Source organism: Thermobia domestica, chromosome 5 (assembly GCF_964235325.1).
Source record: "Thermobia domestica chromosome 5, izTheDome1.hap1.1, whole genome shotgun sequence".
Taxonomy (NCBI): Eukaryota; Metazoa; Arthropoda; class Insecta; order Zygentoma; family Lepismatidae; genus Thermobia; species Thermobia domestica.
The window spans coordinates 31,101,765-31,127,973 of NC_137458.1; the positions used below are offsets into that span (position 1 = coordinate 31,101,765).

The 26,209-nt window shown below is 34.9% G+C and overlaps 1 protein-coding gene across 2 annotated transcripts in view; it reads left to right on the forward strand.

The window, feature by feature from the left end:
- The window catches only part of LOC145685833 (uncharacterized), a 210,576-nt gene extending 194,521 nt beyond the window's left edge, over positions 1–16,055 (forward strand). For both annotated transcript variants that reach the window (XM_081758424.1, XM_081758423.1), the window contains exon 6: positions 15,749–16,055. In XM_081758424.1, coding sequence (XP_081614550.1) covers positions 15,749–15,968 — 220 coding nt within the window. In that variant the 3' untranslated portion in view covers positions 15,969–16,055. The remainder of the gene's footprint in view (positions 1–15,748) is intronic.
- The last annotated feature ends 10,154 nt before the right edge of the window (positions 16,056–26,209 follow it).

The following is a 26,209-nucleotide window of genomic DNA, read 5'->3' on the forward strand; positions in this document are numbered from 1 at the left end:
CACGTTTTTTGACGTTTTTCACCTTTATTGACGTTTGTTCGTTTCCTATATAATAAATGGATGAGAAAGAAATTAATAAGAATATTAAGTTAAAAGAGTTCTTGATAAAGGGATTCAAATCTTGGAAGAAAGAAAGAGCAGGTATATATGATAAATTTAAGACGCAAGAACAACCTGTAATTGATGCTATTCAAAATTTAGGAAGTGAAATCAAAGAAGTATTAGAACAAAATAAAAATCTAATAACTGAACTTGTTCCAGCTGTACATAAGACGGCTTCAATAGATCCTAGTCTACTAGAAACACCTAAAAAGATAACTTATGATAGTTCCCCAAGTAGTAGTGATACGCCTATAACAGGAGAAATAAAACAAATGAGAAAACAAATTAAAGACAAAGTCGAAGGAGTAGAACCTTTAACAACAGCACACTCATTTGGTAAGATTGCAACAAAATATTATAGTAAAAGAAATGATAGTGTATTTGGAATAAGAACTGTAGGAGATGATGGAAAAATAATAAATAAGTTAGGAAATTCTGAAGTTAAAGTGAATGGTGATGATTTGATAATTAATGGTAAAACTTATAAAGGAACAGAAGGTCTATGGGAATTGTTAACGATGAATACTAATAAAACCATTGAAGATTATGATGATGATGATTTTGAACAGTACAAGGAAATAATAATAGAATCAGATGCTGCCTTCCAAAAATATAATCGAGATAAAAAAAGTAGCATCTAATAGAAGTTCTAAGAACATTAATATTATCAAGCCTATTTGGGATAATTATATTAAACCATCTTTACCTCCAACTCCTAAAAGGACCCGTGAAGGAATTAAACAATATACAGAGATACCTAAAGAATATATATGGACGGATGATGTGAGAAAGTTAATTGATCGGTTAATAGTTATAGATGGAGAAGAAAAGGCTGGTAATAATAACTTTTATAATGAGAAAGTAGGTATAGTGAGTATGATAAATAATAAGCTCGCACAATTTATTCCTAATGATCCAAACAGTATAGGTTATTTGATTAAGATCTTAAGTACGTTACCACCACGATTCTGGAATGATGAGAAGCTTGGAAAAGGATTAGTAAATGACTTATTAATAAACTCCCATTTGAATTACATATTCCAGGATTTTCGTACTGTGGTGAAGGTTCTAAGCTACAAGAAAGATTAGAAAGAGGTGATAGTGGTATTAACCCATTAGATGAGGCTTGTAAAGAACACGATATATACTGCAGAGACAATAAAGATACAGAGTCATACATATTGTAGAAAAGGAACTAGAAACTAAAGCATGGAAAGGAGCATTTAGTAGCGATGCGTCAATTGGTGAACGATTAGCTGCTTTTGGAGTTGGTACTGCTATGAACGCTAAGCTTATGTTAGGATGGGGATTATAAGTTTTTAAATGTTATTATGTATGATTCTTTTATGGGTATATCCCATAAAAGCGTTGTTTCAAGATTTTCTTTATAATAAATGGATAGTATTGAAGAGTTACGAGTTACAAAGTTTTAAAGCTAACACAAGAACATTTAATAATTTGAATGAAGCTGACAAAGATATTGAGTTCGATTTCGATGTGGGGGATGGCTTCATACATCCATGCAAAGCAGATTGTCATATGACTTTTGAAGTTGTTGGTGCATCAGTTGGAGGAACATTTGGTGCAAATGATACTATAAAACTTCTAAATAACTTCTTACCATTCTTTTCTCAAATTGAGGTTAGAAAGCATGGGGTTGTTATAGATAAGATTGAACTACCAGGAATAACATCTACAGCTATCGCAACAGTAAAGATTTCCAAACCAGAAGTTGAATATTTAAAACAACCAGGATTTGAAACAGGTGATAAACTTGGTCTACGAAAGGACTTTAGCGTTTTGTACCCATTAAGATTAATTCCAGGCTTTTTAAGTGATTATAAAGAGGTTATGTTGAAAGGTGGATTGAGGATAACATTTACAAAAGCTAATAGCAATAACGATGTCTTGTACAAATGGGCTGGGACACAAGCAGATGCAACAGCTCCTCATGATTGAAAAATAACAATAAAGAGAATGGAGATAAGAATGCCTATTGTGTAATACGAATCTAATTACGAAAACAGGTTAAAGTTGAATATTCTTAAAGAACCCAAAATTATGTTTTCATTCCATACTTATGTTTTCATTCCATACTTATACTGTTGTAGGCTCTTTCTTGGAGTTTGATGTTACTACTCAATTTAATTCTAGACAATTTGATATGCCTGATTTTGTAGTTGTAATGCTCCAAACTGATAGAAGTGGCAAACAAACAGCAGATGCAAGTAAGTTCGATCATTGTAAGGTAACGAATATCTATCTTAAGAATGGGAGGAATGATGTATTTCCAAAAGAATCAAGAAACTTACATATTGCTAACAGGGATTATTTTAAGATGTACGAAGATTATACTGCATTTAAGAGAATAACATGTGGTAATACGAAAATGTACTATGATCCTAAAGAGTTTATACATAACAGACCAATGTATGTGATTAATTGTATTAAGAGGAAAAACGTATCAGTAAATGAGAGAACAAACATAAAGATTGTAGTAGACTTTGCAGAAGCTGTAGCTGCTAATACTATATTCTATGCGATTTTAATTGGACAAAAGAACTTTACATATGATTCTAAGAATGAGAAAGTAGTAGAAGAGTTTTAGATAGTTAAATGTATTTTTGTGTTGTTTATGAGAGTTTTCCATAAACGAAATTAGCAAAAAATGATTAAAATATTTTGGTGAAGATAAAAATTGAAGAGTGTTCATTGATTTTCTGTATAATAAATACGATGGCGAGTCACATTGAACTTTTAAATAAACTTAGAAGTCTCGAGCAAAAAGAAGTTATTGGATTAAGAGAATTAGGTACAGAAAATAAGATATTGAAAACAAAAAAGATTAAAACTAAGTTTGGAAAGAGCATTTCAGTTGAGTGTGAGGAGTTTGTCTTTCTTCCACCTAGATTTACAAAACACTTAACAGATAAAATGATTGATGAGATCGTTAAAGATGGAATAAAAATCAATTACACTGGTCTAAAAGATAATTATCCAACTGTTGAGTTCTGTATGTAAATTTCAAATGAGAAGTGGTTTTATGAATTTTAAATGAGAAGTGGTTTTATGAGTTTCTCATAAAACGAACATTTTCCTTATAACAAATAATCTATGGCTAATTATTTGAATAAAAAAATGACGTTAAAGCATTGAGATTCCTTCGTATAGATGAGTTAGAAAAAGGTAAAGCGTACGAGATAACATTATGGAAATTGATTCAAACACAACGTTATGGTCAAAGAGTTTTAATACATTTAGATAAGAAATATAAGACGTTATTACCACAAAGATATAATGATGAAACTGAGCAAGTGTTGAAAGATACGGAAAAATATAAGCTGTTTGTTAAGTATGAGGGTTTGAAAGATTTAGCTAATGGTTATAAAATACACCAGTTTTACTTTAGAAGTGAATCCAAAAAATAGCAGAAAATTCCATTATCAATATTCGAACTTGTCATTTTTAGTATGTTTTAAGTGTATAAGTGTTTTTATAGTATCAAGACTATAAAAACTAAGACCTTTGGATATACAAAACATAATGTCATTTATATTTTAAAGATACATGTATAAATAAGGGATTTATTTGAGTTTTTTGTAATTATATCCTTAAAGTTATGCAACCTACATCACATTCAATAGATAGTAAATTTATTTCTCTATTCATTGCCGCTTGAATTTTGAAAATCGGTTAATAAACAACAGATATAACAAATTCAAAATTTCGGGCATTTTTACGGGTTTATTTTTGAGTTTTCGGGAAAATGTTATTCTTTAGAAAAGTCTTAGAATTAAATGTAGAATACGGTAATATTTTTATTTTTTCGATTTGATGAAATTTTGTACATATTGAAAAAGGGAGAAATATCCTGTGGGTTATGCGACCATTTATGCATTTTATAAAAAATTGGTTATGTTATTAGTATTCATTTGCCGTTTGAATTTTTGAAGCCGGTTAAATAGGGACCGAGCTATTGAATTATAACGTTATTTGGTGGTGAGGTTGCAGTGTTGCCAACTCACTTTTAACAATTATCATATTTATTAGTAATGGGGTGAATTCATCACTATATGTTTTAAAGCGATATCTTGAAAAATTAAAATCCTGGAACGTTCCGAGAAAAATATTGAGTTGAAAACACATTCTAAAAAAGAGATCTAGTGAGAACAGCATGTACAATTCGAGAGTTGTGAATTTCTTTTTTTATTTGAGGAAATGATGTTGAGGAGCTATATGTAAGTCATTCTCTCTCTTTCTTGTTGGGAGTGGAAGGATATATGACGTGTATCAACTGACATCATAGTTATTGCGTAGTCCCATCCCGTGGGATTACGTCATATGACAGCTCCATCTGATGTCTACTGCAGCTAGACTGGCTGTGGGATGGTAGTATGCATGCACGCTCCAAGCAATTTTTAAATATGTCGCTGAGCAGGTTGTGTGTTAGTATGTAATTGAATTGCTGCTCGTGTTGTGGTGTTCCAATGTTAGTACTAGAATCATTCAAAATGAATCAGTGACAGATCACCTGTTCCGGAGTAGATGTAATATTTGTATGTATTCCTTCTCATTGAGTTTTTAAAGCTAATTATTAACGGATTTTCATGATTCAAGTGTTAAATGAAAGCTTATAAACTGGAGATTAAGATGCAATAAATATATTTTGTGTAGGATTCCATTGTAATATTTTAGATGTAAGTTTTTATGATTTTAAATGTCATAAAAGCCTATGCGATCTCACTTTGGGTTATCCTTCTGTGCTAAGGTACTATAGCCAGTGGTGGCTTCATAGTTTTTTTGGTAGTTAGGGGTGGAAGAGGGAAAAGTGTCTGCAGAACATACATATATACCCTACTTGTGTACTTACGCATTTCGTAACTAGGGTAAAAGCAAATCGAGATATTAGGAAACGAAGAAAGGACAATGTTTTTTATTCTCTACTTTCATGTGAAACGGAATTTTCAACGAAGTTAGACTTAGGTTAAATCCAAGTGTATCAGTCACCCATTGGAAAGAATCAATCATTGTTCCAATTCACATTTCTCTTCTGTCAAAATCCTACAAAATTCTTTCAAATATTCTATTAGCAAGATTGACCCCATACGCAGATGAAATTATTGGAGATTATCAGTAAAGATTTAGACGAAATCGATCAACTATCGACTAAATATTTACCATTCGCCAAATACTTGAAAATTGGAAATACAATATCTCGTTACATCAACTATTTATTGATTTTAGAAAGGCGGACGACTCGGTTAGGAGAGAAAAATTATACAACGTTCTTACAGAACTTGGAATTCCGAGAAAGCTAATTAGATTAATTAAGATATGTTTAAATGAATCTCAAAGTAAAGTCCTTGTAGGAAAATGTTTGCCCACGAGCTTTCGCGTCGGAAATGGCCTGAAACAAGGAGATGCGTTGCCGCCATTATTATTTAACTTTGTTTTGTAATACGCTATAAGAAAAATCAAAGATAACATCCACGGCCTAGAGTTGTACGGTATTCACCAGGTTATGGCATATGCTGATGATGTAAATTCAATAGGGGATGATAGGAGAACAATATAAAGAAATGCAGAGGGCTTATTAAACGCTTACATGGACATGAATTTAGAAGTAAATACAGAGAAAACTAAATACATGAAAGTGCCCCGGGACCGTAATACAGCAAATTATGGATACGTTAAAATATTAAATAGTACTTTTGATATAGTGGATAGCTTCAAATATCTAGGATCAATATTAACAGACGAAAATGATATTCACGAAAAATTAAGTATCGACTAAAAGCAGAGAATTTGTGTTACTATTCGATTCAAATTCTTTTGTCATCACGAATTTCGTCGAGGAATCTGAAGCTTAAAATATACAAAACGATAATCATGCCTGTTGTTCTGTATGGTTACGAAATATGGTCACTTACTCTGATGGAAGAACATAGACTGAAAGTATTTCAGAACAATATCCGTAGGCTAACATTCGGACCCAGGAGGAACGGGAATAGGGAATGGCGGATATTTCATAATGAGGAACTTCATAATGTATACGATTTACCCAACATTGTTAGGGTCGTCGAGTCTAGGAGGCTTAGGTGGGCAGGTCATGTAGCTAGAATGGAAGAAAGTAGAAACGCTTTCAAAGTCTCGACTGGAAGACAAATCGGCAAACGACCATTAGGAAGAGCTAGGTTAGGAATAGTAGAAACTGGATCCAATTGGCTAAGTATAGAAGTCAGTGGAGAGCTTTTGTGAACGTGACATTGAACATCCGGGTGCCATAGGCCATAGAGTTAGTTAGTTAGTTTAAATCACTGAATTTTTACAGCTTTAAGTGATAAATAACAAGATTAATTTCAAGGTTAAGAGATCTTTACACTAAAAAGGTAATCGATGTTATACAAGTCCGAAACTTGTTTACAATTACATACTTGAGTCCATCAAAACACCAGTAGATATATGGTGCATCTGAATGTTTAATAGCAGAAGGGCCAAGTAAATTATTTAAAATGACATTCTATACAATCCTGAATACAAATCATTGATAACGTTTTAGAATAGAATCATTTTTTCGAACAAAAACTGATAGGGCAATTTTGGGTAATATGAGCAAAAGTAAGGTTTAATCTAAAACTGAATTTGTAGTTGATGACTTTATGTACATCAATTGAAAGCTGGATACAAATGTGCACGACAATTGTGCTATTATTGTGTGTTATTTGGAAAACAAAGATGAGTAATTGTCGTTACTTGATTTACACATTTTGTTGTTTGTAATTTTCAATATCATGGATATAAGGAATTCTGTACTATATTCTTTTGAATACAAAATCATCCCATTTATGGTAATCTACATACATTCATTATCACTACACAGCAAAAGGATGGAGCTGCCCGATTACATTCTAACTACAGGGTTGTAAATTACTAAACATTGTCATTATGTATGTGCGCATATTCATTTTGTACAAAATGGGCTGTTATAATAAATATATACTGAACAATTATCAGGTAAAGAATGAAGCATTCTTATATTATCCATACCTTGTTCATCTAGAAATAGAATGTTTTTTGAAAAATATTGTGAGGGGAAAAATTATATTTTATTTCAAAGTACGCCTCTGTCTGACTTCAAGTAATTTGCTACAACCAACTGTCAAATCTTCTATATATACATTACAAGTTTGTGTCAATTATTTAAATCCGTATCACAATGTTCGACCTTTAACTGTATTTAAGTTTTGCCACATTTTATGAGAAGCGTGATGAAAATCAGCAAATATGACAAACGCAGTCAAGGGGTTCCACGCCCAGCCTTTCTAAACCGAATGCAATAGCAAATGGTTCTACGTTGGAAATAAACTGAAGCATATAAGCAAAAGCGATATTTTAATTTTATCATATCATATACATTTATCACATTGTAGTTTTCAAGTAGCCAAAAATATTATAATGCACATCGTATATTTTATAGTGTTGTACTGCTTAAATTTGTTCAGTATTTAGTACCATTTCATCCATTATTATATTTTGCTCTTAGTTTCTCATAAATAACTTAAGTACTAATGAGAGGCACCTGCTCATTTTATCCATAATGCCTGCCTATATTACCCATACATTTTGTTAAATATAGGCAATTGCAGTAAGATTAGTATTTTTAATTTTCTCGATAACCATTCACACATTTTTGAAAGCAAACTTTACGAGAATAAACACAAGATATCAGTCCATATTACTGTAAATATTTGTTGTTAAATCTTAAAAAAAAAAAATACAACAACCAAAGACTGACCTCATAAAAATCCCTGAATAAAACAAGAAATTAAACATTCTCTCTGGGAATTAAATCTACAACTGTAGACATCTAAGAATACATAGATTATCTGTAGCCATCGTATTTGTTTCAAAATAAACATCGGATAGCTTGACAACAATATACTTCGGGTCTTTAACGATTTTGAGTAACAAAGTAAAATCTGTAGATAATGTTGCTACCACTCCCAAATTCACCGGTATTAGCCATGACTTCCAAGAATTTATATTTATCCAAACTGGATTCAAAATATTCTTCATGAACATAGTCATAGTGGTTGTCAGCCTCCTATGATGTCTCTTCTTCCGTCTTGTTGTGTGTTATAGAAGAAAAATCTCAAGTTCTTTACCAGGAGGTAATGTGCTTAAGATCGATGACACATTCCCGCACTGGATGGAGATGCTGATACGTTGGAAAATGAATGCAGTAACTCGGGGGTCACCAGTTTTGATTCCTATTCGATGTACAACTTCATTAATGAAATTAGATCCTTCGTGACCCCAAGACCCACTGGTTTCTATTGCTACTGTTACAAACCAATATTTGTCCAATAGGTTTGAGTGTTTTAGTCTTTTGTCTGATTTTCTGTGAGCGGCGACGAGACCTGCCTGAATTGAAGAATGGGGTAAATTGGAAGGAGCAAACGTATCGGAACATGTGAAATCCCAGACTAGTGCTTTTCCATTTTCCATGGTACTAAGATCATGCCATCAGGCCTTTTACCATCACAGCGGCAATAACCATTTATTTCTTTTATTGAAGCAACTCCCGCTGAAACGAGGGCTCTACAAATAATGCCGTTTACAATATGATGTCGAGAGTGTCTTCCCACACGTTTTTTTACATGACAGACCATGTAATCTATTAATATCAACATATGCGTTGAAGCGGGACAAAAGTGAGGCTCACAAATATTAGCACCTATGCGCAGAGTTGTAGCAATATGAAAGCTCTCATTACAAAGGTGTAGGCCGAGTGTGTGAGAAGGTAGGGTTTGAAGCCATGCTCCGTTTTTGGAAGAGGAGACAGCTAACAGCCTGGCTTTGTCATCTGGGTTATTAGTTGATGATAGGAGTGAAGATAAACGAAGCTTGACTATAAATTCACCCCAAACAGACTGAACATGTCTTTTGTCGTTAGGTGGGGGATCCATTCCAACCAGACTAGTCCATTTATCGGTGCATTCTTGTACATCTCGAATCGAGTCTAAGTCAACCTCCTGTTGAAGGAGAGATCCAATTAGTTCTCGTGAGCCATAGAATGATGCGAGGAAAGAAGGTGCGAGAAATTAGCCTTAGAAAAGTTTTTCGTAATTAATATTACAATGAAATAAAGTCACTTATCATGATTAACAAGCACAACATTCAATATGGAGGCTCCCACATACAATACTCAAAGTTGTGGTGCAGACTTAAGGATTTATTTGATACAAACTCTGACATTGATATATAATGACAACACACCACAGTTTGAATTGATTTTAAGATCTCATAGAATTACTCCTATAAAATATTGTTACTACTTACTACGATGATATTATAAGGATTACACATTCTTTTCAATCACCTAATCGCTCTATATTTCAAAATAATAGTTAATTGTTTTAAATCAATACACTTCTAGAGGGGTTGGACAAAAAATCTCAAACGTTTCCAAAGTGTGAAAATCATCTCTAGTATGGTGCGGGGCCTTCTTTTGCATCCGAACCAGCTTGAATCCGACGTGGAATGGAGTTATACAGCTCCTGAATCGTGGTGTGTGGAATTTTGTACCATTGTTCCTCCAAAACATTCTCCAGTTCCTTAAGGATGCTGGTTGAGGGTAATGTGACCGAACATGCCTTTCTATCTCAGATCACAATGGCTCAATGATGTTCCGATCTGGTGATTGTGGGACCCAGGTAATTTGTGATAGCTCCTGGTCATGCTCCTCAAACCATGATTTCATCGTTTTTGCAGAGTGACAGGGTGCCAAATCATCTTGGTAGATGCCATCACCATCAGGGAACAATATTTGGGCCATGGGTAGAACCTGGTCCCCCAAAATTTTATCATACACCTTAGCATTCATCATTCCATGCTGGGCTACGATAGGATCTGCAGAAAACCACGATATCAGTGCCCATACTCTAACAGAACCACCCCTATGCTTTACACTTGGGAGCAGACAGTCTGTATCATAGGCCTGGAACGATGTTCTCCATAAGTAAACACGACCGATTGTTGGAAACAAGGCGAAGGTCGATTCATCGGACCACATAACGTGTTTCCAATGCTCACGAGTCTACGCCGTGTGATCCTTGAACCACTGGATACGCCTCTTCGCATTTACTACTGTGACCAGGGGTTTGGCGATAGCGGCCCTACCATAAATTTTCATTTTATGAAATTAACGTCGGTTCAATGAAACCGGGTTCTGTATGCCGAAATTGAGTTCAGATGTAATTTTCATTGCAGTGGTCTACTGTTTAGCTGCTACAAATCGTTTTAATGCCCTCCGGTCCCTATCTCACAGGATTGTCTTTCGACCACTGTTGTGCTCTGCAGACGTCGTTTGCCCATGAATTGTGTATAGCCTCGTGGCATTGGACAGAGTGCCTTTCGATACCCCCACAATGTTCGCCACTGAAGCTCCAACCAGACGGGCACCAACGATCATGCCTCTTTAGAAGTCTGTCAGGTCGCCCATTTTACCGCACCACTTTCATATCACGATACTCACAAGTGAACTGGTTACTGCTGACGGAAGAGGAAGGTCCACACGACACATTGAAAACAAAAAACGATCGGCAACCGCAACACGTGTTGTACAGTCGACGGCCAAACTTACGTGTCCTGTATGAAGTGCTTTTAGATTTTTTGTCTCACCCCTGTATATTATATGGCATCTTTTTGAATTACATGTTAATAATAATTGATAAACAGGTGTATGGCAACTGAACTGTTAGCTTAATAACCCAACTACTATCCCAAAGACGATTAAATAAACATTTATATCTAGCGACAGAAGAATAATGTTACCAAATTCAACATTATTAATGACATTACTTACATAATTTTCTTATTCTTCTTCTTCTAGGATATATTTCTATGCTCTGAAGATATATCTTTAAGTTAGTGTGTAATGAAGATAAGTTCTTTAAGTTCTCGAAACCCTTACACTATAATTTTGTTTTAATAAGTAAGTGTATATACTCTGATCAGAAGTGTTAATTATTTCTTTAATCGAAAGAAATATGGAATTTATAAATTTTTGGGCTCCTTTAACAACATTTAGATTTCAAGAACTATATGTATACCAAAAATGTGAAACACACACACATTATTTAAATATATGAGGAGCTCGAAGGAAGATAATTAAAATCAACATTTTCAAATTTTCCAGTAAACTAGAAAATAAAGTTCAACATTATCGTGTAATGCAATGTAATAGTTCATACCATGTAAGGTTCCCTTGCTATCTGTAGGTACATATAGTTCCATAAAGAATGTCCGCATTATTTATTGTTGATTTGAGGCAAAAAATTTCTAAGTCCAACTTCGGGTACCTTCGGAAAAAAAGTAAACGAGATTCGAGCCAAACTTTGCAATCGACAAAAACTTTGCAGATGTGTTTTTCTTCTTTTAAATATAATAAGACATGTTACCAATGTAGAAAAAAGCAACATTGATTGAAATACTTATTGATATAATATTTCGAAACCATGTAAGAATGTCAGCACATGGTTGTTTATCATTTACCTTCGGAGGCTCTCCTCTTTAGTACAATTTTAACCAATAATGGACTGAGTCAATTAAAACTTGATCCATGGCACATTGACGCACCATGCATCATAAGCCAAGACCCACTGACCCACGACCCACCGTGACCCATCATGACTCTCCTCCTACCGTGACCCACTCTGACCCATTGTGACCAACTCCGATCCCACTAAAACCCATCTACATTAACTCTGACCCATGATTCACGCTCTACTCTCCACTGACTAAAGACTCTACTCTCCACACTTGTAATAAAACAATTGTTACCAGTAGTTATCTCCTCTAAAATCTCACAGGCTGCATCTCAAAAGAAAAGTAGTAAGTCGTTTTGCTATTATTACAATTGCAAATATCAAAATCCAAAAGTGGATGAAATTCATTTTCATTAAAAAAATGAAAAAAGAAGAAAAATTGAGGTCTTGAAAGTAAAATGTAGACAAATTCACCAGTGTTCGGAAGATGCTGACTATAATGCACTGAGCAGAATGGGTCGGTGGATCAGTGGATCAGTGTGTCACAGTGAGCAGTGTTTCGTAGTGGGTGACGTTCTGTTGACCCACGATCCGCTGAACCATTCATAAATCTTGACTCATTTGATCCGTCTCTGATTTTTAACATGTCTTATTTCATTTAAAAGACAAAACATACACCTACACATTTTTCGTCGATTGCGAAGGTTGACTTCATATATAAATAGTAGTAGAAATGGTCATTTCTTCTCACAGTGTGAAATTGATATGATTAAAAACCCCATCTTGAAATGGGTAAAAACTACCTTCCAAAGTTGTTAGAAACGCTTTCCCTACCCCGAAAACTATGAATTCGATAAATATTTCATTAATTTCTTACATCTTATTTTTCAGATCTCCAAACTCCTTATCCTTGAAAGATGGGGATGAATGTTTACCCAAACGCCATTGAAGCATCACTCTTTATCTCAACGACCCATTAGAGCATCACAGAAAACTATGGATAACACACTACGATCAGTCGTTTTACTTTCTGTTTACATATCAGGTCTCCTAACTTCCTTACCTTGGGGTATCATACTACCATAATATTTTTTCTTAGATTGAAAGTAATATGTCTACCATGTTTGGTAAAAGTTGCTTCAAACATTCCGGAGTTACGCTGAAATATACATTTATACACATATTAAATAATTAGACATTTGCAAGTACGCCTTCGATGCTGCCCATGTAAATTCAAAATCCAGCAGACATGCTCGTTTATGCCAAAACGGGACACTAAATGTCATTGCGATTGTAATCTAATAAATTGACGAACCCAAATTAAAAATTCAACACTAATTTCAGTCATTTGAAACATTTTATTTTTCATCTCTTTTGACCCTGCACTAATATCGTAGTTTTTGATTCCTTTTACATGTCAACCCCTCCCCACCAACTCAGGGTACTAATGGAAGCTAAACGTAAAGGCTTAAATGCTATAGAGAGTGTCGACAATCAACTTAGGGTCTCCGAAAACCATCGATTCGATACTAATGTGATTTTTTTTTCAAGCCACAATTCTTCCCAATATACCGGGACAAATGGTCTGAACTTAAACATAAATGGCAAAGAATTGTTGCTATTTATCTCGTTGATCCCGAAGCTACGGACTCTACACTAATATCAGTTGTTTTGAGTCACTGTATATGTTACTTTCTTCTACTCTCCTTATTAGGTGTACAAGGGGATTTTACCCCTACTGGAAGTTGAACTTAAAAGTCATCAGAACAGCTCAAAATGAACTTGGTAACCTAAAAAGCTGTGGATTCGATAGTAACATTGGTTTTTTTCAATTACTTTTACATGTTACATTTCACACACCCCATTTAGGGTGCTAATGGCGGCTTAACTTACATGACATCTGGAGTGAAAGTTTTTATTTAAGCGACCCCCCAAATTATGGATTCGATACTAATATCCGTTTATTTTTATCATTTTGATGATACCCTCTTCCATTTTCCCCTAGGACGGCTAAGGGGTTATTGCCACTGCTGCGGTGGGCCTGAATTTTGTCTTAAATGGCATTGCAACTGCTACCAATAACTTAAGGATTCGATACTAATATTGGTCCATTTCGATATTTTTACGTCCCTACTTAACCATCCGGGTGCTAATAAGAGCTTAATTGGAGCTAGGCGGAGTTGAAAGTGACACTATTTATCTAAGCGATCCCGAAGCTATGTACTCCACACTAATATCAATCGTTTTGCTCTTAAATATCAGAATTATTATTGAACACACACACACACACACACACACACACACACACACACACACATATATATATATATATATATATATATATATATATATATATATATATATATATATATATATATATATATATATATAATGTATATATATAGCATACCAACCAAAGGTTCGCCACGTTACAAAATATGTTACTTGTATGTTACAAAAGCATATCGGAGTATTGAACTGAAACCCAATGTAAAGACTCAGTTCTAAGGACAGTTTCAATCTCTTGACGTGAACTTTGGGAATCGAGAACTCCTCGTGAACTTTTTGATGCTATTGATTTGTTTGTCTGGAACCAACTTTTGATATTGTCTGTTTATAGCTGCAACTAAATGCACTACATGACTTCTTATTGGTATTACATGATTGTCTTAATTTATATTGTTTAACATTCACAAATGTTATATCGACATTCTGTGAACACCTACCTCTGATGTTATATTTTTACAGAATAATTGGTGTATGTTCTGCAATGACTATATGAATAAATATAAAATTAATGTATTTTAATGTAATTGATTTATATAAATTTTCATGCATTACGGAGAATAGAATGTCACACAAAAACTGACCCAGATAGGAATCGAACTCACGATGTTACGACCTGAAATCCAATGGTTTAACATTAAGCTAACACAACCACTCTAGGCTACTCCTCCTAACGAAATATATCTGGCTTTTCAAGACAATTACATTCATATCCATTGCAAACTCTGTTTTTGTTCTACTTTGTCTTTTACTTTACTATGCAGACTAGAGTTATTTTCTATGTCTTTCCTTTCAATCTTCTTTTACATATGGAAAGGTTCCTTCACATATCTAAATGCTCTTTTACGTATGGAAAGCTAAAGGACATAGAGGTATATGCTGACATTAATACATGCTTTCGAAATATTGTATCATTAAGTATTTCATTCAATGTTGCTTTTTCTTACACTTGGTAACAAGTCCTATTTTAATTAAGAAAGTAAAATACATATGCAAAATGTTTCCCGATTGCAAACTATGGCTTGGAGTTTGGAACCTAGTTTATTCTTTACGAAGGTTCCCGAAGTTGGACTTTGAAACTTTTTGCCTCAAAGCAGCAATAAAGAGTGTAGTCTTTCTTTATGGAACAGGATGTACATTTTCAAAATTAAAGTACCTAAACACTATCCGGTGATATAATTTAAACCTATTCCATCTAATGATTTAATGCCACGGGAAGTGAAACTCAGAGTTTTCTTTCCTCAAAGTCACTCATATAACAACCTCAAAACTGATTTTTTTAACTATTATTGAAAGCTGGATATGAAAAAAATGTATCATTTAGAGAGGTAAGCATAAAGAATAAACCTGCCCTGCGGATACTGAATTCATAACAGAAAATTATTTTCCTGTATCTCTTACTCGTTTCGTTAATTGCAAATCAATATTGAAACTGAAGGTTGTAGATTTTTACCGTTTTCGCTTTTAGTAGACAATTACGATATTCTTCGTTTGCGGGCTCAATAAAAAAACACCTTTTCGCAATTCATGATCGTTTCTCTATGGATAACTGCCGAAAGAAACGAACGGTTGGACATACGTAACTACTCTATACTAGGCCCAGTATTCAGTCTATACTAGGCCGAGTGATATTTACTTATGTAAGGCTAGAACTGAAAAGGAAAACTTCAAATTTGACGTACAACAATCACTTGCACTTATTAATAAGGAAAACACATAGTTCCTCCTCCTGAACTTAACTTTTGCGTAAGAATAATTTCAAGTCAGAATTACGTTCCATGTTTAATAAATTCTTCTTGTTATATTTTCAGATTCATAAAAAAAGTTGATAATTGCGCTGTAAAGGATTACACCGTCGCTTGCCCTAAATATGAGAGCTCTATCGATAAATATTCTACTTATATGAAAAAGAACTTTGACTGCCAGGGTGTCAAAGAGGGAAAAAATTGTGGAGGTGGTGTCAAACTAACATTGTCAGTCCTGCTTCTTACAATGTTTCGTGCATTTTATGTGCTATTGTGTTCATTTTAATACTACATGGTATTCTCTTTGATAAATTAATATTTTCGTATTCACTGAAACAAGAAACCAGAGTGAAAATAAAGTTATCCTAACATTATGAAATGTGAATATAGTTTAGTACACAATAGTGTTATTATCACGTAATTTTAGTTTTCACAGTAACGTTATTTCAGGGAATAGATAGAAGCAGTTGATGAGTCGAGTAACTTCTTTATTTGCGTTGAAAAAGAGGGTGGAAAAGGTTCAGAAGCTTCACAAAGCATGACTGATAGATAAAGAAATGTTACACAGCAAAAACAATAGTCTTGATAGAATTCGATTTTTACACGAGGCAGTAGTTCCAATATGATTACCACTCTAGTGTGTTAGTTCGACATCGAGGATCTGGTGTTACCGGCTTGACTGTGGTAATAGAACTAGCTGATTAAATGATGGTATGAAATGAAATAAAAACAACACAATGGAGTTCCCTCAATATACACTGTTGTGAAAACTTAAGGATAAAATAGATAAAATAGCAAAAAATACTGTGTAGTCGATGGAAATGAATTAAAATCTAGACTCCTGTTCTCAGAGGTCTAACACATGTATACATGAAGGAAGCAATGGCGAAGCGTAATCACGTAAGTGAGGTAGGCTCGATAAACTAATAACACAAACAACATTTAATTTATCATAAAATGTTTAAAATTACAGTCAGATTTCTAGTTTCCTTGTTAAACAAAACAAACTACCAAATCTATTTATTTTTAGAGAACTTTCTTATCTGTATTTCTAACACTGTTTAAAGTTAAATTTATTCCCATGTAGTTTTTGTTGTTGTTTAATTTAACAAGAAAGAATGAATATTTATATAAGCAAAAGTACACGGAAAGTAATCTATTGCTATTATTATTATTCCAAATATTTACATGGAGGAAAACATTATATATATCAATGGAATATTCCGATTTAGCTCCATTGCAAATATTTTGAAGTGCAGTTCATATTTTCTTCTGGCTGGGTTTTGCAGCGGGGATGAGGAGAATTTCCTCTTCACTTGCTGTTTTCATTTCCTACATATTTGAAAACGGAGGGAGAGAAAAAACAAGTTCTTACAGTTAACTGTCAAATTTCTTGGATACTTGCGTTTCGTACTTTAAAGTTTGTACAATACTGCATTCAATTAATTCGTCACGTGATAATGACTTCACTAGAAATCTTAATTCTCAGTAAGAACTCCATTTGAACCAACGCAAGATATTTAATGTTGTATTCTAACTCTGCAGTGACATATTTAAGGGGGTCGCTTCTGGGGTTAATCACCGAAATTTTATTGCAACTTTTTTTTGTTTTATATAGGTTGCAGGATTTTCACATTTCAAGAATAAAGTTAGCAAAGTCCCCCCGGCAACAAGCAAAGTCTCCCGAAACAAAATCGTAAATACCCCACTGATTGAATAAAGTGGAAAAAATGCTAAAATTACCATAAATATTATTATTTTATCCTGTTATGTCCGGTAGTGTTTGGCAAATTTATATATATTTAAAGTATCAGACTCATATTCTACAAACTATTATAATCGAGACCCCATGTAGGAAAAAAAAACATCTACTCTGAATAACTCCTTAGAGAATATAACTACATTAAACAAATTATCACTAACAGAAACACATAATTGTACAATGAAACTTCTTACTTTGTGTTAAGGAAATCATTTTATAACATATTAGCATTGAAGTATGCACTCAACGCTAAAACTAAACTTCCAGAGGCGAGCCTTCGCATCTTCCCAAGAATGCGTTCAATCCCCAGCTATAATAGCTTCGTTCCCTGAGCAACATAGCCAGTGATGGTATACTAATTTTATAACAATCGGTTCTGTATATATATATATATCCCCTGATCTCATTGGCCGATACAGATAGGGCTTCAAGAGTCGTGACATATATATAGCAGAAACCAAACACCCTGCAGTGAGCCTTAGAAATGCTGAAGAAGGAGCCTGTAATAAAAGTGGTCATTCGGCAATTGCCGATTGATGCTTCATTAGAAGACATCAAGACTGATCTAATGAACCGAAAATATCAGTGATATCAGTGCAGCAGATGAAAGGCAGCGGTGGTCTGATTCTACCTCTATTCTTAGTGAGCCCAAAGAAGACTCAAGATGCCAGATCAATCTATGATCTCAAGTACTTAGAATTAAATCACATCAAGGTTGAACCCTATAAAACAGCACCCTATATTAAGTGTTATCAATGTTAGCGCTTAGGCCATACCCATACTTCCTGTCATGCTACACCCAGTTGCGCTAAGTCTGCCGCCAATCATCACACTTACGAGTGTATTCGCAAGATACAGGATGACGCTATGAAATGTCCAAATTGCGGCGGGGGTGATCCTGCAAAATACAAACGATGCCTTGTTATTTAGTAGATCATGTCGCGTAGAATCTCTCAGCAGCAGATACCTAAATCTCAAGACTTTCCTCTTTTAGCGTCTGATTCATCTTCTACTGTCCCCAAGTCATCGACCACTCAAGAAAGGTATGCAAAGAAGACTGGTTCATATACTCCAAAAGAGAAAACTGAATCCATCAACATTAATGATGTGCACCGTGTCGCCCAACGATTTTCGAACGTTTGTTCAGTAGTTAATCAACGTCTCATTGCTAAAATTCCAACCAATATCCAACGAAATGTCAACATTGTATAGCACCATTTATGCAACCAATATCCACCAATTTTACAGTGGAGTATTTTGGTTAGTCAAAATTTGAAATAAAAAAATCTGACAGTAAATTAAATTTCGTTAGGTTATAGTTCAATAGCCCTAACATGAAGAGAGAGTCATCTCTTTAAATTCATATTAGGAGAGAAGTACTATTAGTAGTGATTATTTAGTGTAAACCAGTGGATCCTATTGATTAAATTTATATAGGTTAACTGCTAGAAGCTATAGGAAGAAAACTTTTTAGAACTTCAGAAAACTCTAAGAATTAATACATCTGGCCAGATTCCTTCCTTTACCTCGTAGTGATTACATTAAATTTTAACCTATGTGACTTTTCCGCAAGAGTCTCCACTAGTCTATACGGAATAATCATACAAATATAAGCTTTCTATTGATATGAGTTGAAAGGGATTACTTTCATGTGACATTTAACGGTAAATTAGATTAATATTCGAAATATCTCGTTTCAAATATTGGCCATTCACAGTGACGTGACGTGCCCGCAAAATCAGGGCCCGGAGCAAGAGTATACGACTGCGCCCCCGTATATGAGTGAGGTCCACATACCAGCCGCGAATCGTTACCATGATTGGCGCGAAACATTGACAATTTTCAAAAATAAACCCTGCTTTACCTTGGTCTTGTGCACTTTTTATTACTTTTTCCTTCCACTTTGTATATGTGCACATGCATTTTCCTAACACGATTAAAATTTTTCGTCTATTTTTTTCTTTTCTTGTATTCTTTTCTTCTTTCCTCCCGAATTTTGCACCTCTTTACTTCGGCACCCGGGGCCGTCGCCCCGCTCGCCCTCCCCAAGGTGCGGCACTGCCAACTCATCAACCGAAGGTCTCCATTTTGCGTGCGATTGTGGAATTGGTTGCATGGAAGTTGCGCCTGAGTGTTGATATTTCATTAATTGCTATACAAGAAAAGGGTGATATTAATACTGGGCGTTTCTTGAGAAACTATTGCCGTAAGAGGGAACTTAACTGAAGATGTGATGCAGCAAAGTCATTCTAGCCTTTGATATGCATTTTTTTAATTGGAGCCTTTCCTCCCAGTTTAAATCCATGTATTTTTATATAAACAAAATTAATGTACATTATTTCTGATTTCCTTGAAAGTATTATTTAACATTCCCAATTCTTCCCTCTTGGGAATATCGAAATTAACATTAACATTTTTTCATATATTCTCTAAATTAAAATGTGATCGATTCCATCGTGTCTATGCTTTTTTCGAGGTTTTCCTGTTCCTGTTATATTTTCATTCCAATAACTGTTTCATAATCACTGTCGTTATTTACATGTGTCTTTAGCCTGAAAATATAATAATTGGACGATAATTCAGAGTGAATGTTCTTAAACCGAAATGAACAAATGTAAGATTTTTAGCACTATCGACCTATTCGAATTTTTTTGAACGACTCACAGTTGTCCCTAGAGTTATGAGTGAAACAAACATGGTGGAATGAAGAAAAAGGAGGTAACGGGATAATGTCGAGAAAATCCACGCACACGGCATTTCTTCACTTCAGAGCCCATCATTCGGTGAAACTAGTATCAGACCAAGGACAACTCCCACTGGAATTAGTACTTTCCATTGGTCCATCGTGATCCAAAATATATATGTGATTTAAAATACGTTAGTTATATTCACCGAACAAGGTGAATGGTATCCTTGTTCTTACTATATATCAGAAGAAGCATTAGTACAACGTTCACGCAGAAAGTAACCTGACGATACATTACACTGATTTTCAATATGTTAAAACTGAAATTTTAGAAACCTTATTGAAAAAAATCTCAGATGCAAGCAATATCAATTGTTAAAATCTATCTTTTCATCAATAACATGAAAATGTGAGAAACAGAGGCAATGAAACACTTGGGCAATGAAAAGAAAATTCATACTATTGGAAAACCCAGGAGAGAAAACATGAGACCAATTCTGGTAAAAGTTTAGACAATAGTGCTTTGCACCTGTATGAACACAATTTTTCAGTAATCGCCAGAAACTACAAGGTTCGCAGATATTTACAGAAGAAATGGTATTGAAAAACACGCTGTAGAAAGAGTTTAAATTTTATCTTCTTTGTTTCATTACGTTTGGACTAACATGGCTTTCCCTGAACTCCAATCCTGTATGTCTGTGGAACAAAGGTGGTGCGGAATTACAACATTGGAAGTACGTGGAGGGGAAAGGGAAGAACAGAAATATAAAAAGAAAAAGGAACCTCTTCGTACTGAAAATTTCGACGTAAAGAAGTCACATATTTGAAACTCTATAGCAATTAATTTATGTAAGATTAGTAATACACGGTGGCCCAAAAGTAGGTATACAGTCCTGTACTGACCAACTCATTGCTCTTCATATCATTTCTTATTCTTATCCATCAGGTAGACTTAGTTTCTTAATTATTCATTCTTAATGTCTTTTTACTTATATCTTAAGCTCGGAACAGCCGAAGCAAATAAACCTATAAGCTAGAATGTTATACTTGATTAAAGGAGAGGCGTATACCTGCTTTTGGCCCACCCTGCTCACTAGCTTCACTCATTAATTATACATGAAATACATCTTAATTACATACGCATTACTATCATTAATTTACAGACATCTAACAGTAATATAACTTTATCCATTGGCAGTAAGTTATTAACATGATGCATTTTTTTTAATCATAAATGTGAAGTAGCGGTAACTTTCTATACTTCTTCTGAATTTTGCGTCCTCATTTTCATTTATTTGTCGATAATATTGTTTTAAGAAAGGAAATTAAATTAAAGTTCTATTGTTTGGTGAATAATGTTTTAATGACGTAAAGTGTTTTATAAATAAATCATACAAAACTACGGAAAAACTAACAATACTGTAATAAAGCTCGTATAGAAACTAGTAACTTTTAGAAATTGGAAAATAGATCTAGAGCAATTACCAAGGAACTTAACGTGTTATTACAGTCTTCTCTCTCTTTATTCAGTTGAACCTTTAATTAGTTGAACTGATAGTTTAATATTCATAAACAGTTGAACAACAGAACTTGTGTGTTTGACAAAACTAACTTTTCTGACATCCCAGTCGATACAACAACAATTCTTCAATCACCAAATTTTATTAATGTTAAATCACGTAGCGGCAATAAATTCTTTGTTTATTGTAGATTTCAGAAACCTTCTCCAACGTATGTCCCACCTTTGTCCATCATCAAATATTTTTTCCTAAAGAAAGAAAGACAAATATTCCTATCTATATAAAAATTTAATGACTACTCCTTGAGTTGGATTTGATTTTGGGATTGGCGCTCCTTTCAGCAGCGTAGCTATATGATACATGGGACTATTGCTTAACATAGGATCCGAAACACATGAGTTCCCATCGGGAATCGAACCCAGTTCTTTCACACCGGAAGCGAGTACAATAACCGCTTAATCACGACGGAGTTTGCCTTCAGTTCGATACACACGAGATTCTTGGGTTGTCGACGATCAGGCTGGGACTGCAGCATCGAGTTGTGTTCGGGTAAACTTCATACTACCTGAGAAGAAGTAAAATTGAACTGTGTTGTGAATCTTACAGACAGTGATAATGTAAAATCTGTGAGTTCTCTGATTTCGAACAAGTGCAAATTGTTGACGCTCAGTAAACGAGAGTAATATGTGTGTTAGGTGCAGCGCGAAAGACAGAATCCAAGGTATTAGGTTGTAAAGAAAGTTATTGCGTTTTTTACTTCCATTTTCAGTTATGTATTTTCAACTCAAGTGTCGTTATAATATTTTGCCTATATATATATATATCTTTAAAGCGCGTTTTTCGTTCTATCTATTCGTTGTATTAGTTTTGTTTTGAAATACTTTTTTTCACTTTTTTCTTGACTTCAAAGCTAGCATGGACAATAGGCGAATTCTCACGATTTTCTTGTTCCAGCTCAAGTTAGGCCGAAAAGCTGCCGAGACAGCTCGTGATATCAACCACTGATAAATGGTTGGCCCAGCAACCACTAACGAACGTACGGCACAATGGTGGTTCAAGAAATTTCGCAGCGGTGACGAGAGCCTGGAAGGCGACGAGCACAGTGATCGGCCATCTGCTGTTGACAACGACCAACTGAGAGCCTTAGTCGAAGCCAATCGACGCACAACTGTTCCAGAACTTGCTTAAGACTTGGGTGTAACACCTATGACAATTTCCAACCACCTGCAAGGCATTAGGAAGTCAAAAAACACGATAAATGAGTGACGCACGAATTGGCGGAAAATTATCGAAATCGTCGTTTTCAGGTGTCTTCTCTTCTTCTACGGAACAAGAACGACTCGTTTCTCGACAGGATTGTGACGTGTGATCAGAAGTGGGTCCTTTACAACAAGCTCCTTATCAGTTCCCGAAGCTAAAACTCCACCCACAAAAGATCATGGTGACTATTTTGTGGTCTGCAGCCGGTCTCATCCATCACAGCTTCCTGAATCTGGGCTAAACGATTACGGCGGAGAAGCACTGCCAACAAAAAGACAAAATGACCAGAAGCTTCGATGTGTGTGCCTGGCATTGATCAACAGAAAGGGACCAATCATGCTCCGCGACAACGCTTGTTCCCATGTTGCACAACAGACGCTGCAAAAGTTGAACGCATTCGGCTATGAAACTCTGCCTCATCCACCATACTCGCCGGACCTTTCGCCAACCAAATACCACTTTTTCAGTCATCTCGACAACTTCCTCCGCGAGAAATGCTTCAAAAGCAGAGACCACACCGAAGCGACCTTTAACGACTTCGTCGCGTCCAGAAGTCCAGAATTCTATGCTACCGGCATTAACACATTTGTTTCTCGTTGGCAAAAGTGTATTGATTGTCATGGTTTTTATTTCGATTAATAAGAGTTTGTTTGAATTGAGATATGCTCGTTTAAAATTGAAGGTTGGAAAAAGCAAGAACTTTCTTTTCAACCTGATATTACGGCTTATAAATCTTAGAACAAAACGACATCTGAGAAGAGGAGCAGTGGTCTTAAGAAAAAAATCACTGCTTTAAGTTGCGTTATTGCACGTTATTTTCGATATTTTAGGGGGACCATAGATATCCTCTCACACAGCACATGACGTCCCTAGGATGTCCCATTTTGATCCGAATTATCCCATCCAGGATAATTAGAATAATGCGTTGACATCCCAGACATCCTGCATTTTACGTACTAAAGGACTTCTACATTGAATGTCCACGAGACGTTCCGGAGGGGACGGGAGATCCCGGACATACATAGGACCACATTATCCCAGGATTTACCAGTGAATATCCCTTTGAGGTCCCATTAAATACCCCGATTTTCGGGACATTAGCGGACATCTGGTCCGTAGAGGTCCTATGGATGTCCCGGGAGCACATTCGGATGATTCCGGGATGCCCCGTTGTCATTCCCGATGTCCGACGGATCAGTCTCGGACGTCCTGGGGAATTCCGTGTGCTATGTGGGCTATATTTCAAGTGTTCTTTCTGGGTAATATTGCCACATTCCAGGATGATAGTGTGGCAATTCACATAGTCATTGCAGTATAGTTGAGGAACATGTGGGAATATCCTCTGGCCCTCCCAATTTCCGGAAATGAACATAATAGAGCGAAACCGGAGCAGATATCAACTTCCATTCTCTGTTATAGAAGAGAGTAATGCATTCCACGCACAATCGTATAATATTCCACATACATTATTCCTGACCTCTATGGCTCCATTCCATATCGTATCAGAGATACTCTGAGGACGAAAGGTGATAACGCCATATTAATGTAGTAAGTTGCACGTTTTCAGGTGTTTCTTTAAAATTTGTCACTTTGAGATATTCATCTCGAAACGCCCGTAACTTATATATTCACAGTAAAGAAACGTAGAACTTTCGAATATGCAAATATCAACAGGGGAGACTATCTAGCATTCTACAAAATAACATCCGATTGGCAATGTTCCCAAACCAACCTATAGTTTTTTTAATAGCACTTCGTCAGGTTATTACGTATTCCAAATTCACATGTTAAAGGAAAACTTACAATAAAAACACCTATTTTTCAGTTGTACAAAACTAAGCATGCTGCAGCACCAGAAATATCTGAATATGGAAAGTTTGGAGGCCTCCACAAATGTAATAATGCAAGAGAGGCCGACGCGGAAATACATATCCAAATACGTTAGTGTTAAATATTATGACTATGATTCTAATAAGTAGGAACGAAGTTACAAGGATTTTTCCCCCTTTCTTCAACAGATTTTAATTCGCAATAAGCATCACGTCGAATTACATAGCTTTCAATAAAAGCAAAGATCATAATGTAGCTAGCAGTAATTTGATATATCAATATGTTCTGGAGATATGAAATATGTGCCTAGATTGGTAATATCTTTCATGATTCATGTACTTCACAGGGCCCGTATCTGTGAAGCTCACAATGGCCGACACTTACCTGCGATTATATTCCGTAGCTAAGTGCAAACACTCTCCCTTCCTTGGTCTTTAAATCTGTGAAATATCAATGGAAACTAATGATAAACAAAAAAGTTATTCACAGTTATAATCACGTCGTGACTTTTGGCCCATCCTGTAGCAACTGTTCGAAACGCCAAAAACACTAATAATAATAATAATAATAATAATAATAATAATAATAATAATAATAATAATAATAATAATAATAATAATAGCCATGGCTAATCAACGCCTGTCGTTTAACGAAGGCGGTATACAATTTGATGCTATTAGTTCTTTAATCTTAGATATTTGGAATACATACCAGCAAAGAAGCTATTATATTCCTGTTAGCATTGACTTTCAAAAAGCACATAGTGTCACTAACCTGGATATTCTTATTCGAAAATTACTTGAACTTCAAGTGCTTACTAATTTTATTGACGACATATTTCAAAACACAATTTCTGACAGGAAGGTCCATATCAGAAAAGATGAAAAGTTATTCAGAGGCCAGACTGACGCAATTTAGTCTACTGCAGTGCAGTAAACTGAACCTCTACTTTTTAACCTTTTATTAGATATTTAATTAATTTATTTAAAAAAAATCAAATCGTATAATTGAATTCATTATCCTCATGATTTAATGTTTTGAAAAGCTTCAGAACAATTCGTAATAGGAAAAAATCCTAATTAAAAACAATTTAAAAACAACTTTACATACGAGAGAGAGTTCGTGTGGGTATAAAGTTTAATGTGAATGCTAATGAATTATCTAAATCAGCAGCCATAAAGGAAATTAATACCTACATAAAACTCGCATTTTACAATTCTACGCATTTCAGTGAAGGTAACTTAAAAATGCATATCTCCCAATGGAAGTTAAAAATCAGATTTCGCCCAGGTAAATATTATAGGAATCAAGCGGAAGTTAAGAGTTCATATATATAGAGATCCACTGAAAAAAACAGTTAAGATCCAACATTATGATGAATACTACTTTAACGCCATTAAATTAAAATTTATGTTGGTGTGAAGAAGAACTTGATACAAGGAATCATTTAATTTTTCCAATGCTACCGG